The sequence below is a fragment of the Daphnia pulex genome, chromosome 11 (genome assembly GCF_021134715.1).
Source record: "Daphnia pulex isolate KAP4 chromosome 11, ASM2113471v1".
In the NCBI taxonomy this organism is placed as follows: Eukaryota; Metazoa; Arthropoda; class Branchiopoda; order Diplostraca; family Daphniidae; genus Daphnia; species Daphnia pulex.
This window is the reverse complement of record NC_060027.1, coordinates 3,681,599-3,699,941: the sequence shown is the minus strand read 5'-3', so window position 1 is coordinate 3,699,941 and position 18,343 is coordinate 3,681,599. Positions and strand designations below refer to the sequence as shown.

The 18,343-nt window shown below is 39.0% G+C and overlaps 4 protein-coding genes across 11 annotated transcripts; 2 read left to right on the top strand and 2 right to left on the bottom strand.

Moving 5' to 3' along the window:
• Positions 1–122: 122 nt before the first annotated feature.
• LOC124208217 (protein Mo25-like) lies at positions 123–3,083 on the bottom strand. 2 transcript variants are annotated; one of them, XM_046605984.1, is made up of 7 exons: positions 2,823–3,083; positions 2,501–2,698; positions 2,266–2,433; positions 2,079–2,197; positions 1,832–2,000; positions 1,581–1,745; positions 123–1,507 (listed from the first exon to the last, which is right to left on the bottom strand). In XM_046605984.1, the coding sequence occupies exons 2-7, from the start codon at positions 2,609–2,611 to the stop codon at positions 1,223–1,225; spliced, it is 1,017 nt and encodes a 338-aa protein (XP_046461940.1). In that variant the 5' UTR covers positions 2,612–2,698; positions 2,823–3,083; the 3' UTR covers positions 123–1,222. The 2 variants fall into 2 exon arrangements, with proteins under 2 accessions (XP_046461940.1, XP_046461939.1); XM_046605983.1 differs by having other exon boundaries at positions 2,501–2,654.
• A 772-nt stretch (positions 3,084–3,855) lies between these two features.
• Positions 3,856–7,140, top strand: LOC124208214 (endoglucanase 12-like). Of its 2 annotated transcripts, none has more exons than XM_046605974.1 (13): positions 3,856–3,994; positions 4,071–4,210; positions 4,278–4,467; positions 4,533–4,750; positions 5,013–5,208; positions 5,273–5,368; positions 5,437–5,591; positions 5,679–5,706; positions 5,767–5,944; positions 6,014–6,176; positions 6,259–6,420; positions 6,476–6,615; positions 6,690–7,134. In XM_046605974.1, the coding sequence occupies exons 1-13, from the start codon at positions 3,943–3,945 to the stop codon at positions 6,916–6,918; spliced, it is 1,947 nt and encodes a 648-aa protein (XP_046461930.1). In that variant the 5' UTR covers positions 3,856–3,942; the 3' UTR covers positions 6,919–7,134. The 2 variants fall into 2 exon arrangements, with proteins under 2 accessions (XP_046461930.1, XP_046461929.1); XM_046605973.1 differs by having other exon boundaries at positions 3,857–3,994; positions 4,533–4,888; positions 6,690–7,140.
• A 750-nt stretch (positions 7,141–7,890) lies between these two features.
• LOC124208218 (pre-mRNA-processing factor 6-like) lies at positions 7,891–15,418 on the top strand. Its single transcript, XM_046605985.1, has 21 exons — positions 7,891–7,993; positions 8,073–8,212; positions 8,271–8,454; positions 8,529–8,566; positions 8,630–8,825; positions 8,899–8,994; positions 9,067–9,221; positions 9,292–9,319; positions 9,380–9,557; positions 9,629–9,791; positions 9,849–10,010; positions 10,105–10,244; positions 10,325–10,475; positions 10,880–10,968; positions 11,031–11,391; positions 11,465–11,659; positions 11,786–12,050; positions 12,108–12,321; positions 12,380–12,857; positions 14,107–14,311; positions 14,398–15,418. The coding sequence occupies exons 1-21, from the start codon at positions 7,903–7,905 to the stop codon at positions 15,357–15,359; spliced, it is 4,491 nt and encodes a 1,496-aa protein (XP_046461941.1). The 5' UTR covers positions 7,891–7,902; the 3' UTR covers positions 15,360–15,418.
• A 262-nt stretch (positions 15,419–15,680) lies between these two features.
• On the bottom strand, positions 15,681–18,198 carry LOC124208215. Of its 6 annotated transcripts, none has more exons than XM_046605975.1 (10): positions 18,029–18,198; positions 17,644–17,780; positions 17,446–17,580; positions 17,268–17,397; positions 17,075–17,191; positions 16,898–17,002; positions 16,637–16,825; positions 16,382–16,558; positions 16,178–16,290; positions 15,681–16,062 (listed from the first exon to the last, which is right to left on the bottom strand). In XM_046605975.1, exons 2-10 carry the CDS (start codon positions 17,764–17,766, stop codon positions 15,901–15,903), a joined length of 1,251 nt encoding a protein of 416 aa, XP_046461931.1. In that variant the 5' UTR covers positions 17,767–17,780; positions 18,029–18,198; the 3' UTR covers positions 15,681–15,900. The 6 variants fall into 6 exon arrangements, with proteins under 6 accessions (XP_046461931.1, XP_046461933.1, XP_046461932.1 ...); XM_046605977.1 differs by having other exon boundaries at positions 16,637–16,822; XM_046605976.1 differs by having other exon boundaries at positions 17,647–17,780.
• Between the last annotated feature and the right edge of the window lie 145 nt (positions 18,199–18,343).

Genomic DNA, 18,343 nt, shown 5'->3' with positions numbered 1-18,343 from the left:
TGCCATGTAAATACACGGGGAATAACAAAATGAAAAAGAGTTTATTAATGGCTTATGTGTGTATAGATATTGTGGTGTATGTATGGAATGTCTAGATATAAAGTAATGAGAGAAGAAGAGACTCGATTTTCAGACGTTCCTTTATTCATATTTATCAGCTCTTGATCTATTATCAAAACTCATTTCATGACTTGTATTTTTCAGTTATTAATTCATTTCATTTTTTATTAGTTCACTATAACGATGTCTTTATTTCTCTTCTGTTGTTAATTTCTCAAAGGAAAAAAAATTTAGAATAATTATTTTTTAAAAAATGAATGAAATTAATGGAAGATCGGACAATCCTTAACAGGATTGGCAGAGAAATGCGACACGGATTGTTGTCAAATTCAAACTTGATTTTCATTCTCTACGAGAGAATTGCTTCTACATCGTTCCAAGTTGTTAAGCAAGTAAGATGGAGGGGGTGTGTGTATGTCTGTGTAATTTTAGGTAATATAATAATAAGTTTTAAATTGAGAGAGAGAGAGAGTTAAAGATTCGGCTGTTTGGTTGCTATTTTTTCTTATTTTCAAATTCTACAACGCACTAGGCCTCTAAGTTTCTATCTGCCCTCCAAAAGGGACGATTTCATACGATTTAAACCAAAACAAAAAAAGTTTTAGTAACAATTTCGAAAGACCAGCGTTTTGGGCAGAGCTGCAAACAAACCCTTTCTTTTTTCTTATCTTTTTTTTTAAATCATACAATCTCAAAATTTCCAACGGAATTTTTGTGTGCGCAAAAGACAAACAATCCTAAACAGAAATGTTAGCTCTCTCAAGCATCATGGTGGATCCTCCAAAAACTTCTCAGATTTTTAATTCTTTGATCTTTTCTTCTTCTTCTTCTTCGTTTTTTCCAGATGAAGGGGAAAAATAATAAAAGAAGAAGAAGCGAAAACACTTACTTTTTGTTGTGGTTTGTGTTTTTTTTTTTGGTAGTTGTTGAATTAAAGGAAGTTAACTCTCTGCTCATCGATTAATACACAGCACGACCGTGGATAATTTTTCTTTTTTTCTCCAAACAAACAAAGTCAAGCATGTGAAGGGAGTAGGGAATGAGGGCGGGGTGCGGATCAAGAAGGAGGCTATAGGAGGTGGTGGGGGGGATTGGAGAGAAAAAAGGTTTGGGAGTAAAGAAGAAGGATTTTGGTAGAAGATAGACTTGGCGACGGATGCGGCTAATTCTCGGGAGGTCGGAGCTCTTTGATTTGTTTTATAAGGTAAGCCTTTTCGTCGTTGAACTGCTCGTCCTCGGATCGATCCGTGTGGAACTTGGTCAGGAATTCGACCAATTTCTCCTGATTGCGTAGCAAAATGTCCAGAATGGGCTTGGGCTTGTTGGGGTTGGCCACAAACACTTTGAAGACGTGGAACGCCTCGAATTGGATGTTGCGCGACTTCTCCTTCAGCATGTTCATCATCAGCTTCAAATTGTCCGGATTGGAAATATACCGAGTCATCACCTGAGGGGGGTACAAGGAAAACGATTAGAAATTCTCAGACTATTGATGGAAGACAATCAAATAGATGACAGACCGTGAAGTTGTGACGATCGAGAAGTAGTTCACCGAGTAGTTTTAAGCTTTGTCTGCGGGTCACGTAATTCTCGGAATTAAGCAGCCCTTGGTAATGGGCGAAAACTTTGTCGTAGTTGGCTTCCAGGAACTCGGCGCACAGAATCTTGTGCTTGGTTAACAGCTCCTGTTAAAACACACATTTCGTGCAAGGACATTATTATATTAATAACGAATATGATTAGAGTCATTCAATAATTCATGTGGACGTGCCTTGAAAGTCGAAAAGGCGTCTGAGGCGATGTCAAACGTAGATACTTCCACAAATTTAAAAAAATTATAAAACTCCTCAGAGTAGAGGAGAATTTTGGCTAGAGCCTCGTATCGGGCGCATTCACGCAACATCGTACCGCAATTTAACGCGATATCCTGGTGCTCATACCTGAGGGTGTGGGTCAAGAAAGCGATTTTGTGTTAGCGGAGTGATTTTCAGATATCATCGGAATTTGTAGAATCTTACCCCTGCACTAGCGTGAAAAGAATTTCTGGCTTGGTGCAAATGTATTCCACAGTTGGAGAACGCGTACCAATTTGTCGTCTAAGAATGTTGTTGAATATTTGCGCCACATCCTTCTTGCCCTGGTGAACAGAAAAGTCCACATTGATCTTAATCGAAAGTTCAAAATGCAACACCACCACTCACAGACCTCAAAATCCACTCGAGACAAGTTCTGAGTGAGCAGCACTAACAGCCCAGAGTTGTAGAGTTCCTGAGACAGTTGGGCGACTACAATGTCAGTCTGGGGCTCGCTGTCTGATGTACCGTACAGCATATTCTTGATCAAAAGTAAGTTTTTGCTCACATCTTCTTGTGCCTGTAAATAAAAACAATTGATACTGATTGAATGAGGAAAAACAACAAACAGAATCGAGTCTACTGACCTTTTCAAGCTTCTTATCGCCCTTCTCCAAAGAAGTCACTGCCTCTTTTAATGCTTTCACAACCTCGGCTGGTGACTTTTGTGATTTTCCAAATAAAGGCATCTTGATCATATTGATTGTTTTTGTGTGGCTTGTTGGGACTAAAGCGGGGATCCTGCAACAATCAGAAAGAGTTGGCTTTGACGTTAAACTGTCACTCTGTCGTTGAAACAAGTGAAAACAGTTAAACAATAAAACAAATACAAGAGAAGCAGGTTCAATAAAGAAAATTCCTTGTACAGACAAGAAAATCGGGTTTGACCGAATCATGAATTAAGTTTACCTTGACGTGCACCTTACAGAAAAAGCTCGCGTGTGTGTGTATGTGTTGATTCAATCAAAATATAATTTGCATCACTGTTGAATCGAATAAACGTTCGGCTGAACAGAAGGTTCCCCCGTTTTCTAACGATTTTGAGAACTCCCCAGAATAAACGTGATATGTTCTCTGGAATGAAAAACAGAAAATTTTTTTTCACCAACAATCACCGTCGTTAAAACCAACCTGTCAGGTAAAACCCGGCACTCGCGCCATCTGTGAGTGTCTTCCCAACTTCATGTTGGGCTCAAGCTGCTCTGTTGGCTCTTATACGAATGACTCATCATCGCAAGTTAACCGCATAAATGCGCTTCTAAATAAAATTTGCTAAAAGCAAATAAACTAAAAAATACTGACGTAATCTTATCGCATTTTTATCAACTACTTCCTTGATGACTTGATGTTGCTAGGGGATCACCATAGAAGGAAATAAACGCATCGATCAATCGAAGGTGAAACCAGACGACCTTGGATTTACGAAAGAAATAGAAAAGAAAAAAAAAACTGCCGAGTACAAGATTGGCTTATGATATAACCGTCAAAAGATTGTTGCCGGGAGATCCTTATTTCGCATGCTCAAATTATATTTCACAATAACTAGCGAGGCAGCATTACGCATTTACGCGTACGGACTACGGACTGGCAGCACTACTATTTCATATGGATTCCATTGAAATCAGCGCAATCAACCGGGGTAGCCTTACACATTCGTTTATAATTAACAGAAGACACTGAAATGCAACAAAGCAAAGTCCGGCAAAGTCTTCACGAAATAGGTCAACAACCGCGTGAATGAAGCGAGATATTATGGCCAGATTTATTCTGAAGTCTTTTTACGCCATTTTACGGCAGCAAAATGGCTTAGATCTGGATACGCATTTATTCGGGAAATGAATTAGGCACTCGGCTAGTTTAAAATGTAACAACAAACATATGGTACTATTTTTTTATTGGATGCGCAGCTGCGAGCTTCACACATCTGTTGGGTAAAAACGCACATCATCATATACTACGAATGTGAATATAATATAACAATACAGATTTATACCAAAGCTACCAGACAATTCATGGTAATCGACCGAGAATGTTGACGTTATCCGGTTTCATTATCGTCCTTTTCGCCCGTCTTGTTTCAGGTGTTGAACAATAATTTAATTATTTTAATTGAAATATTTTATAAAAAGAGTAAATTTTGTTAATTCTTATCATTAGGAGGGCCATGTGATAATATCGTCAATGTAACTTCATCCTGGCCAGGAGGTTATACCACTGCTCTTCTGATCCCAATTAAGACACCAATCACCAATTGGACGATGATTATATCATTTTCATCCGTTCTTACAAGTTTACAGGTGGGTTGCTATTGCGCCTTGATTATTTAAATCTTAGAAATTAATTCATTTATTGGCTGAGTTAAAGGTTTGGTCTGCTGCATCAACGTCAACTAATAATATTCAATTTAAACTGACCAATCTCAGCTATAATGGAGTTTACAGCGCTGGGGCTATACTGAGTGGTGTCGGGTTTAATGCCTACTTTAATTCGAATGCCAATCCCGTACCTACTGTTTCAAGTATTCTTTTTAATGGTGTCAACATTTGTTCAACTGGTATAACGGAGAATATGAATAATTGTTGGATTAGAAAATTTACTGATTTGATTATTCTTACACAGTTGTTTCCTCGTCAACTACGTCTAAACCAGTGACGACAACTACTGCTAGACTACTTAGCACAGCCACTACAGCAAAGCCAATGGCAACTACGACTGCTAAACCCGGGACAACAGCAACAACAAAGCCAATGACAACAACTACGACTAAACCAGTGACAACAACCACAGCTAAACCCGGGACAACAACAACCGCAAAATTAGTGACAACAATTAAACCAGTGAGTACGACGACAGCTAAACCATTGATAACAACTACGCCTAAGACAGGATCCACTACAACAACTAAACCATTAACAACAACAACTATAAGACCGATCAACACAACAACTGTTAAACCAGCGACTACAACTACTCAGGTGAATGCGGATGAAAGCCTGAAGCCAACATCAATTATTTTTGAATTGATCTTATTATTAACACAAAGCTAGAGTTATTTTGCTAAATGAAAATTAATTCTAACTAATTATTCTCAATGTGTAGGCAACCACAACTTCAAGCACTGGCTTGCCGACTAAATACAATTACCGCGAAGTAATCACCAAATCTTTGCTCTTCTACTACGCCCAGCGCTCTGGGCGCTTGCCAGTAAACGATAACCCCATTCCATATCGTTCAGATTCGGCACTCAAAGATGTCGGACAAAACGCAGAAGATCTCACTGGAGGATATTACGATGGTTAATTAGACTTTTCTATGTCTATGTATTAAAAATGTCAATAATTCTCTGTGTTACATAACAGCTGGAGATCACTTGAAACTCGGCTTTCCTTTAGCCAGCGCTATGACGATAGCAGCCTGGTCAATAATTGATTATCCAATCGGATATTCTTCTGCAGGTTCATAATTATTGAAATTACATATTCATTCTACTGCTAAAATTGCCACCGACTCGTCTAAAATCTAGGGCAATTGACAACAGCCCAGAATATGGTGAAATGGGCTAGTGATTATTTAATTAAAGCCCATGTGCAACCCAACAAGTTTTATGGGCAAGTGGGCGATGGTACTCTCGACCACAATTACTGGGGACGTCCTGAAGATATGACTATGAGTCGACCGGTACTGATGCGATAAAACTGACATATAATTTCTAGACTGAATTTAACAATTTATTATTTACTTTCATTCACGCTAAAATTGATTCAGGCTTATTTCATTTCTACAGCAAACCCAGGTAAATTTTGGTCTATACTGGTGGTTGAACACTCTAAAACAACATGAATTTCAAATGCAGGGTCTGACTTGGCCGGTGAAACAGCTGCCGCACTGGCCGCAACTTCAATGGTGTTTGCGTCAGTCAACAGCACTTACTCAGCTCTCTGCTTGACACATGCAAAGCAACTGTACGATTTTGCCAAACAATATAAAGCGAAATATAGCCAGTCTATGCCACAAGCGGCAGCTTTTTACCCGTAACATATTTTTTAAACATTTGAAACAATTTTGTGTTTTAACAACTCCGGTTATACTTGCCTATATAGATCAAGTGATTTCGGAGATGAATTAGCTTGGAGCGCAGCATGGCTCTATCGCGCTACCAACAATGTAACTTACCTTAACGATGCTAAGGCTTTTTACACCCAGTATGGACTCTCTAACAATCCATCGGAGTTCTCGTGGGATTCGAAAACGGCCGGAGTGCAGGTCACATACAAAACTAAATCATATACGCAGTGTTCAGTATAGGTTGGGTCGCGGTCGCTAATGTTAAGGATTTGATATGTAGGTTTTGATGGCCAAGTTGACTAACGACCCTCTGTACAAAACCGCAACCAAAACATTCTGTGATTCCAAAGTTAACCAACCAAAGACACCCAAAGGACTTTTGTTCATCAGCACATGGGGATCATTGCGTCATGCAGCGAATATTGCCTTCGTCTGTCTGCAGGTACAAAAAAATAATCATATGAGTTTGAGTCTTAAATCTTACACCGATTCAAAAGGCGGCTGACCTCAACATCAATCCATTGGCGTATCGCAAACTGGCGCAACAACAAATTCATTATGCGCTTGGAGATACAGGCCGTAGTTTTGTCGTGGGTTTTGGAGTTAATCCGCCGTTGAAACCTCATCATGCGTCCAGGTTTGAATAAAACATTGTGCTTATAAATATGATAGCATTATTATTTTTTAATGTTTTTATTTTTTTTTATGTAGTTCATGTCCGAATAGACCAGCTGTTTGTGATTGGAGCACTTATTCCTCAACTGCACCCAATCCCCAGGTGCTTTATGGAGGTCTAGTTGGTGGTCCAGATAGCAACGACAATTACACGGATGATCGGAGCAATTACGTTACCAACGAAGTAGCTTGCGATTATAACGCCGGCTTCCAAGGATCTGTAGCTGCTTTGCAATCATTGGCTGTCCAAGGTGTTTTCAACTAGAATACAAATTTACAAGATAAGACAGGAATTTGTTACACAACTATATTATATACCTACATTTTAGAAAGTATATTTTACTCTTAATTCTGCATGGTTATCTGCTACAGTACTGCTGATCTTGTTGGTTTTCTTGGAAATGGGATTTATTACTAAAGGTTAAAAAACGCCTGCATTTGTGTGTTCTTGAAAAGTTAAATAAAATTTGGTGATACATTTCTCAAACTATTGGTAACTTTTCAACCGATGCGCATGTCACGAAGAATCGTCTATTAATCTGAAAGAGTATAAGGAAAGTCTGGAATACGTTTGAGTTCGATGTCCTTTTCAAGGTAAAGGTGGTAGCTCGCGTGTTGTTTCATTCAATCTGAAACCTGAATTATGCAACTGCTGAATTCAATAGAAGATGTTGATAAATTGATTTCCACACCTAATTGATTTCCAAGTTCCCAAACATCACAATAGGCTAGTCATTAATCTAGCGTCGAAGTTGATTGGTTTCAAACAAGAACATCTGAAATCCGCACAGGGGGTGATAAACTGATGTATAGAAATCGAAAAATGCAACAAGCGTAACTACGTTTTCCGCGAAGAAACCCGTAAAGAGATTTCGCTGAAATTCCTCGTGCAAAAGAAGTCGTAGTTATCAAGGCTATAGTTCCATCGGGAAAAAAATAAGACAATTTTTAAAAATGTCTAAACAAAAGAATTTTGTGCGTCATCCATATTATAAAATCTACTTGAAACTGGTAGTGTGAGTATGCATTCCATCGAATGGGTCCTGTATTTCCTAATACCAGTGCGTTGCTCAAGTAATTCTTTTCCTCTAAAATGGTTTTAATATGGTGATGGTATTCTTGTTACGCAACTGTATTTTCGTTATTTTTTAATTATTGTGAAGTAATATGCAATAACGTAAAAGAGTTGAGTCTGTGCCGTGTATGCTTTGACCGAATGTAAAGTATAAAAAGGCGAGCGGGACGAACGATGCTGACAGAGAATCCAGCAAACTTACTACCGAGAATGTTGTCTTTATCCGGCTTCATCGTTATTCTTCTTTTCATGCATCTAGCTTCCGGTAAATATTCTTCCGTGTGGTTCCTCATATTTAACATGATTATAGAGTTGAAAAATACACCAATCAAAATAATAAATAGGAGGACCGTGCGATAATGTCGTCACAATTAGCTCATCTTGGCCGGGAGGCTTGACTGCCTCGCTTAATATTTCAATTACGACTCCAATCACTTCATGGGAAATTGACCTGAAATTTTCATCGGCCGTTCCATGGTTAAAGGTATGACACGCTCCTGTTACATCATAGATAGCATTTTTGAATATTTTTATTTTTAAAGGCTTGGGACGCTACAGAGTCTAAGATTAATGAAGTGGAATATCAGCTGAGAAACCTCAGTTCTAACGGAGTTCAGAGCGCTGGGGCTACACTGACGAGTGTCGGTTTTAATGCTTTCTTTAGTTCCAGCACCACACCCATTATTACAAGCGTACTTTTTAACGGAGACAACGTCTGTTTAATTGGTAAGTAACTAAATTATTAATCGTAATAATAGAGAATTTTTGGTTAAATTTTGTTTTTATTATGTCCTTCCAAGACACTAAAACAGAGGCTAGACAACCGATAATAGAAGAAGTAATAAATTTTAATTCTTTGGCATAAAATGGAAAAAGTTGTACTAAATGAAGCAATTTCTAGGAGAACAACCTTTTAGTGGATGCCTGGCCGACTAAATACAATTACCGTGAAGTAATCACCAAATCATTGCTCTTCTACTATGCCCAGCGCTCTGGGCGCTTGCCAGTAAACGATAACCCCATTCCGTATCGTTCAGACTCGGCGCTCAACGATCGTGGACAAGACGGAGAAGATCTCACTGGAGGCTATTACGATGGTAATTTATACTATTATTTGTATTCTATTTTATTCCATCAAAGTATTTGAAATTCTTTACCATATTTATTTAGCTGGAGATCACTTGAAACTCGGTTTTCCTTTAGCCAGTTCTATAACGATAGTGGCTTGGTCGATAATTGATTATCCGCTTGGATATTCTTCCGCAGGTTTTAAAAATTTAAACCAATTTCTCGTTGAATCAGATCACTAAACTTACTGGATTAATTTAAATAATACAGGGAAATTAACAACAGCTCGAAATATGGTCAAGTGGGCGACAGATTACTTTATCAAGGCCCATGTGCAAACTAACAAATTTTATGGGCAAGTGGGCGATGGCGATCTCGATCACGATTACTGGGGACGTCCCGAAGAAATGACCATGAAACGACCGGTATAAAGCCCTGACCCATTATTAAACTCATTTATTTCATCGACTGAAAACTACATTTCTATCGCTTTAGGCTTTTTTTATATCTACCTCAAAACCTGGTAATTTGTTTTTAAATTATATTGTCGTTCAAAGAAATAACACAACATTGCGCACGATAGGGTCTGACTTGGCCGGTGAAACAGCTGCCGCACTTGCCGCAACTTCAATAGTTTTTAAAACAGTCGACAGCACTTACTCAGCTCTTTGCTTGACACATGCAAAGCAATTGTACGATTTTGCTAAACGACATCGAGGAATATACAGCGAGTCCATCCCACAAGTAGCAGATTTTTATTCGTAAAAGCTTTAAATTTAATAAAATTGTTGCGTTTGATGTGTATCCGGTATAATATCACAATTGCCTGTAGGTCAAGTGGTTTCGGTGACGAACTGGCTTGGAGCGCTAGTTGGTTATACCGAGCTACTAACGATAACGCTTACCTCGACGATGCTAAGGCATTTTACACCGATTTCAACCTCTCCGATAATCCATCGGAATTTTCATGGGATACGAAAACTGCCGGAGTACAGGTAAATCAGTTATATTTGTTTAATTATTGTTCCGTTAATGCCATTTAATTCATATAGGTTCTGTTGGCCAAACTGACAAATGAGAACCTCTACAGAAACGCAGCGAAAACTTTCTGTGATTCCAAAGTTGAACAACCGAAGACGCCAAAGGGGCTCCTATTTGTTACCAAGTGGGGATCTTTAGGCGCCGCATCAAATATCGCTTTCATTTGTCTTCAAGTATTTAAAAAAAAAATTATATTCACAATTTTACGCCTGGTGATTAAAAATACGTTAAACTAATATATTAATATATTATTCACTTATTCCGTAGGCTGCCGATCTGAACATCAATCCATTGGCGTATCGCCAACTGGCGCAACAGCAGATTCATTATGCACTTGGAGATACAGGCCGTAGTTTTGTCGTGGGTTTCGGGCACAATCCACCACTGAAGCCACATCATGCGTCCAGGTTCGTGTTTTTAGCTTCTTGTTCATACAATAGATATCCAGAAATATTATACACATTTCTAATTTTTCGTCTTTTTGCAGTTCATGTCCGAATAGGCCCGCCGTTTGCGATTGGGATGCCTTTGATTCACCCAATCCTAATCCCCAGATCCTCTATGGAGCTCTAATTGGTGGCCCAGATAACCAAAATGACCATTACGTAGATGACAGACACAATTTCGTTACGAACGAAGTAGCTTGCGATTATAACGCGGGCTTCCAGGCGTCTGTAGCTGCTCTGCAATCACTGGCTGTTAACGGAATCTTCAACTAGAAGCAGTGCAGGAACATGGAAGATGAGATGAAGAAGATATTTAATATTTTCATCCGCCTTTCGTTTTAGTAATAAATCTTCTCGGTGTTTTTGGTTGTTCGGAATGTGTCAAATAACAATCGGGAAAATTTTTTTGAAAGGGAAAACATAATTATGAGCATTACGAAATTTGGCAACACCGGTGTCGCACTTCAGACGCACATTGCAAAAGTCGAAAACAGACTGCCAACAAATACAAAAGAGCAATACTTTATTCTATCGTTTTCGTTTGATTTGAGTTGGCAATTTGAAATTTGCAAAAAAACGCTATCATGGCCTCAAAGCTTCCGCCGCCGCCAATCGTGAATCCAAAAAGAAAAAATTTTCTTGGTCAACCAGCTCCCCAAGGTTATGTTGCCGGTGTTGGCAGAGGGTAAATATCTAATAATAATAATACAAAAAGAGTGGAAGATTAAATTTTGTTGTCTCCTCCAGTGCTACAGGTTTCACCACTCGATCAGATATTGGTCCAGCCAGAGATGCAAATGATGTACCAGATGACCGTCATCCAGCACCAGCTAAACGAAAGAAGGATGATGATGAAGATCTTGAAGAAGATCTCAATGATGCCAACTACGATGAGTTTGCTGGTTATGGTGGTTCTCTATTCAACAAAGATCCTTATGATAAAGATGATGAAGAAGCTGATGCAGTTTATGAAGCTATTGATGAGCGTATGGATGAAAAAAGACGAGAGTACAGGGAAAAAAGAAGGAAGGAAGAAATTGAAAAGTATCGTCAGGAAAGACCAAAAATTCAACAGCAATTCAGTGACCTTAAAAGAGAACTGTGTGCAGTATGTCTTTATTGTTATTTGAATGTCCCTCAAATGTAGTTATTTTCCTAAATTATTTTGTGGCTTATCTTAGGTTTCAGAAGAAGAATGGAAGAACATTCCAGAAGTGGGAGACGCTAGAAATAGGAAGCAGCGTTTACATGGAAGACGAGAGAAATTCACCCCACTTCCTGATTCAGTACTGACTCGAAACTTAGGAGGAGAATCTAGCACTTCGATCGATCCCAAGAGTGGACTGGCTTCGGCGTTTCCTGGCATGCTAACTCCGGTGGGTTTTTTATGATTTTCATTTTCTTTTCAAATTTCTTACAAAAAATTACCGCAATAGTTGGCTTGCCCAAATAATACTAAACAGCCAAATAATAATAAAATTTTATTTAATATCTGACTGCAGACGGGCGATTTGGATTTGCGAAAAATTGGCCAGGCCCGTAACACTCTCATGGACATTAAGCTTAACCAAGTCTCGGATTCTGTTTCCGGTCAAACAGTGGTCGATCCCAAAGGTTATCTAACGGATTTGCAGTCGATGATTCCTACTTATGGAGGAGATATCAATGATATTAAAAAAGCTAGACTACTACTGAAGTCCGTTCGAGAAACAAACCCTAACCATCCTCCGGCATGGATTGCTTCAGCACGTCTTGAAGAAGTGACAGGTAGAATTGGATTGATTTGCTTCAAGTAAACTAGGTGTTTATGAATCTTTTATGCAGGAAAATTACAAGCAGCCCGTAATTTGATTTTGCGAGGGTGTGAGACTTGTCCCAACTCGGAAGATCTGTGGCTGGAAGCTGCCCGTCTTGTACCAGTAGACACTGCAAAGAACGTAATTGCACAGGCTGTAAATCATTTGGTCAATTCCGTAAAACTATGGATCAAAGCATCAGAACTAGAACAGGACATGAAAGCTAAGAAACGAGTATTCAGGTAAGGTAGATTTACAATTCTCATACGACAGTTCAAATAATTCAGATTTTATGTACAGGAAAGCGTTAGAGCACATTCCCAATTCGGTTCGTTTGTGGAAAGCTGCCGTTGAGTTGGAAGAACCGGAAGACGCCAAAATTCTGTTATCTCGTGCAGTCGAATGTTGTCCAACCAGTGTTGAGCTTTGGCTTGCCCTTGCTCGACTAGAGACGTACGAAAACGCCCGAAAAGTATTGAACAAAGCCCGCGAAAATATTCCAACAGATCGTCAAATCTGGATCACCGCTGCTAAACTCGAAGAAGCCCACGGGAATACAACGATGGTGGAGAAAATTATTGACAGATCCATCAATTCTCTGGCGGCCAACGGAGTGGAGATCAATCGAGAACACTGGTTAAAGGAAGCCGTCGATGCCGAGAAATCTGGAGCTGTGCTTACTTGTCAGGCTATCATCAAATTCGTCATTGGTCATGGAGTGGAAGACGAAGATCGCAAACACAGTTGGTTGGAAGACGCCGACAATTTCACATCTCAGGTAAAAACAATGTTATTTCTAAACACCGAGATCAAGGATGATTTATTAATTCCTAGTGATGTTTCGTTAACGATAACGGATAACGTGAAAAGTCCGTTAACGGACCTTTTTTGGGGTTCGTTAACTTAACGGATAACGCTAACGTTTGGCATTTTTCAGACGTTATTTTCAAACGTTATTTTTGTTTTTAACAGCGCTGCCAAATATGAAATTTTTGGATTTTTCAAAATGAAATTTGTATTTTTTGCGCGCTTCCAACATTTTACTGTAGTAGGTTGACTATGAAAACGAATTTAAATAGCCAGTGACAGTGAGCAGTAGTCTTCTTAGCTTCTCTGAGGTTTTTTTTTGCTTTCAAAACGTGGCAAACGAAACTGTATAAGTAGAGTAGGGAAACAACTAGAATCAGAGTGTAAATCTTTAATGTCAGATTCAGACTCTGATGCTCCTGTTGACGGTGAATAAGCGTGGCATCTGCGATGTTAGAAGATCTCGAAAGAAGATTTAATTTCATGACAGATTATAAATCTCTTTATAAAGAGATCCTGATTTCGACTGCTCCTACCTTCTAGCCACTTCCCTCGACTGCATTGAAACTGAACTTTTAGACTACTTCCACTTTGCAAGTCATGAATTTGATCCTTCTAAGGATCCACCAGTTCAAGATGTGATCTCTTACTGGAAGGATTTTTCTGGTCGTTTCCCCTAATTATCCAAAATGGCCTATAATTTACTGGTTATACCAGTTTCTTCGGCATCATCTGAACGCGAATTTTCCATTGCCGGATGGCACTGTCTAGGACACAAAAATAGGACGGCGGAAGAAGTTTTGGCCGCAAAAGTCTTCCTCACTTGCAATAAGGATTTATTGAGGCCTTTACTTTTTTAGTTGGAACTTGTTTTTTTTCTTTTGTCTGTGCGTTTATTTAATCCGCAGTTTCTGTTTTTTTTTAGTTGATCATTGCTTCATTGTGACATTGTTCAACGCCAGCAGCAATTTCAATATAAGTAATCAAGACCGTGACTGATTTCAGTGATTTGATAGTGCAATTTTTTTATTAAATAACGGTAAAAATAACGTCGAATTTTCGTTAACGGAGACATTTTTAACGGCGTTAATTAACGGCGTTAACGAACGTGAAAAAATGAGACATCGTTAACTTAACGGATAACGCTAACGTTTAGAAAAAGCACTAACGAAACATCACTATTAATTCCTGCTTTCTTCGATTTTCTTATTCATTAATAGGGTGCTTTCGAATGTTCGCGTGCGGTTTACTCGCATTCCCTGGAAACTTTCCCTGCTAAGAAATCTATCTGGTTACGTGCTGCCCATTTTGAACGACAGCATGGAACACGTGATTCTCTAGAATCACTTCTTCAACGTGCAGTCGCCCACTGTCCCCAAGCTGAAGTACTGTGGCTCATGGGTGCCAAATCAAAGTGGTTGGCAGGTAAATTAGAACTCACCTTAATAGCACAAAATTGGCAAGAGTTTATTATTACATTTATTCATTTCGTTTTTTTTTTTAAATTTTAGGTGACGTTCCGGCAGCACGTTCTATCTTGTCGTTGGCTTTTCAAGCGAATCCAAATTCTGAAGAAATTTGGTTGGCTGCCGTCAAACTTGAGTCTGAAAACTGGGAATATGAGCGAGCGCGCAAGTTGTTGGCCAAAGCTCGAAATTCTGCACCCACTCCTCGCGTGCTTATGAAATCAGCTAAACTGGAGTGGCATCTTGGGGACTTGGCAGAGGCCCTGAAACAATTGCAGACCGCTATCGAACAGTTTCCTGATTACCCTAAATTCTACATGATGCAAGGTCAGATTCATGTATTGCAGCAGCGTATGACTCAGGCACGCGAGAGTTACAATCTTGGGACGAGGAAGTGTCCCACTAGCGTTCCTCTTTGGCTGTTGCTGGCTCGACTAGACGAAAGCCAGGGCAACATGACCAGAGCGCGTTCTGTCTTAGAGAAGGCACGCCAAAAGAACCCGCAGAACTCGCAACTTTGGTTGGAAGCCATCCGGCTAGAATGGAAGACTGGTCTAAAGGATATCGCTTCGGCCATGATGGCCAAAGCACTGCAAGACTGCCCCATCTCTGGTCTGCTGTGGGCCGAAACCATCTTCATCGTTGATCGCCCCCAACGCAAAACGAAAAGTGTTGATGCCCTTAAAAAGTGCGAACATGATCCACATGTTCTACTGGCAGTCTCCAAGCTCTTTTGGACAGAAAGGAAAACACAGAAATGTCGCGAATGGTTCAATCGTGCAGTCAAAATCGATCCAGATTTCGGAGATGCCTGGGGGTATTTCTACAAGTTTGAATTGCTTCATGGAACAGTCGAAGAGCAGAATGATGTCAAAAAGCGTTGCGTCCAAGCTGAACCACGACACGGTGAAGTCTGGACGAGTATTTCAAAAGGCCCTCAAAACTGGAGAGCACGAACGGAAGACATTCTCTTGTTGGTAGCCGAAGCTTTGCCCGTTCCTGTCTGATCGGTATTCTTCATTGATTGTGCTTTTGTAATACATCTTTTTACATTTCATTATTCAAAGCAGTCTTCAGTGTTCTATGTTTTATTACGAAAACAGAAAGGCTTCCTTCGTACTTCCACGCAGTGACTAATTCAACTAAAACAATATCAGGTGAAAACGAAAACCCTTTCAGAAACCCTTCGGGTAACTTATCACGCTCAGAAATTAAGACATTTCGCATTACATATCATGTCAACATTGAATTCCCAGTAATCTCTTGAAAAGCACACTGTTATAAGTAACGTAAAATTTTATATTATTAATTCTGCCTGTAAAAGTTAGTTCTCGTAAAATCATTTATTGATGCCGTCACGCAAATTACTTCGGTACATCATCAATGAATTTAAACGTCGTATTACTTGGTTTTAATCATAGAAATGCATTAACAAAAACACCAAAGACTTGAAAAATGTTCCATCCTTTTCTTTTCTAAAGAAAAATAAGTGGGAAAATGTTAACACAAATAAACGTGTTTCGTGTGTTTACCCCGTTACAATTACAACTAATTGTTTTTAAACCGTTCTTCATCAGAGTTTACCTTGTGCCTACTTCCCTTGAAATGCTGAAACATTTGTTCTTGGCTATTTAAGTACAAGTCACACACATCACATTTAAACTCCTTCCTTTTCGGGAAATAATACTTGGGCGGGTCTTTGAAGTTACTCTGTGAATTAAATAGATGACTTTAGCATATTGACTAGTTAAGCTTTTTTTCAATATAATGTTGAAATTGAAAGAATTGTCTTAAAAATTCATCGTTACTGCGATATAAAACTTGCCTTAGCTTCCTCTGGAATAATTCTTTTGAACGGCGATGATAGCTTTTTATGCGGAGATGTTTCCTTTGGAACGTAATCAACTTCGACAGATCTTCGCGGTGGTTTTACAGCTTCTGGTATATCGATTTAAACATAGTGTAATAATAAAAGATAAAACATCTCCCGTAACCTTGAGCACAAAGCTGAAATAAGCTGATTTATCACCTGTGGAACAATACGGGAAGTCCTTTCGCGTGCAAGGAATAAATTCATCCTCTGAATTAGCCACATCATATTTTTTCAAAGGGGACTTTATGCCCGGAGACATTTCATCCGAAACAGGGGATAGTACGCTGGATGCTTGCGATTGTGCGGTGTCTTCGCTTAAATCAACAAGCATACCTAATTGAAACATAATATCAATACACAGCTGAAGCAGGCTCCCTCCTGAAAACCTTGATTGCAAGAACAAATAAATACCTGTTGGACAATGCGAAACGTCGTTTAGCGGGCTCCGTCTTATTTCGTTCAGTTGTTTCATCGCATTAACGCTGTTAACCGGTGACAAGCTTTTGCGCTGAGACATTTCAGCCGAAATAGTGACAGACGGAAATTCGCTAAATGATTGAGGTTGATTTACGTGCTGATGACGTAAATCAACAAGCTCTACTAATAATGAAAGATTTAAAGACAGCTTGAGTATGTTTCCCGTCTTCTTAAAAGGGAAACGGAGATAAATACCTATTGGGCACAGTGACGAACTCTTTGGCGGCGATGATACTTCATCCGAAAAATTTTGTTCGATGGATTCTTCAAATTTTACGCCGAGTAGTTCTGGCATCTCATCTGATTGCAACAAAACGCAATTGATGTTTGTGGCGTACAAATAAATAAAAACTGTCCGCTATGGTCCGTTACCTGTTCCATAACGCACCGTGCTTTCGCGATTGGAGTATAGTTCCCTGAGAGCAAGTTTCATAAGGCCACTACATTCTTGCCAATGTTTCAAGTCCTTGCGTAGAACAGCAACCTCATCTAAATATACGAGTAAGAGGGTGGGTAAATACTAATCTAATTGAACAATTTACATTAACAGCCCATGATTTAAAACCTTTGAGACTGTAGTAGTCCTGTTCCAGCATCATGTAAGATAGAGTTTTTTTTATGTTGTCAGCTTGAAGTTCTCTATTCAGCTTCTGTAGTTGTTGCACATCCTCAAGACAAAGCTCCTCTGGTGCCAACTAGTTAAAAAATTAAGATGTATTATCAAATTAGCAGGTAGTTTCAACCTTGAACATTACTTGACTTATTAATATTCCCTGGTTGGCACTAGTTTTTTGGGAATAATCCTTGGTGGATATAAGTTCATTCATGCAAGTTTCATCTGCAAGAGTCATCCATGCAGGCAATGGTTCCAGATTGTACTGTTTAAAACAAAAAACCTTTATCTATGAATAGCCTACAGGAAATATATAACTTTGACTAACTACTTCTGCCTTTTCCTGGTGATATTCTTTCTTGTCATCAATGCAATTATCTTCATTGATTTGAACATCTTCACTAACAATCTTAGGCATTTTTGTTGACAGCGATAACTGATGATGATCCATCTCTTGTGTGATTCCTAAACAAAAGAAAACTGTTCAATTTTGTGTAGATTACGATTCACAAGTCAAATAGTCACACACACACTCAAGACTCCAAATTACAAAGTGATTTCTAATGAACTTGAACCTATTTCATATTTCTACTAACATCACGAATATATTATTAGTAAGAACGCAATGAATGCCTACTGGTAAGACAGAAAACACTATCCACGTGTTAAGCCCCCAAAAGCAACAACGCATAGAGAATTTTATATTTGTTTACCTTGAATGGAATGGTTGCGAAAAAATGCACCTTTATTATTACTTTTATCAGGATAATTAGTTTTAGTCAACTAATATGATAAAAGAGAAACTGTCACGGTCCACAAATCGCTGTAAGACTCAGGTTTACGAAATCAAATCAGGCGCATGCACTGATCACCACTCAAGTCAACAAAGAGTTCTCTAGACGGAAGATAGCGCCGCGAACGGTGCGAAATAAAAAAAAAAATCACGTTTATTTTTTAATTACTTCATTTTTTCCCAGAAAAATTCAAGGAATTTAAACAATGGTAAATATGATTTTGCAATATAAAGC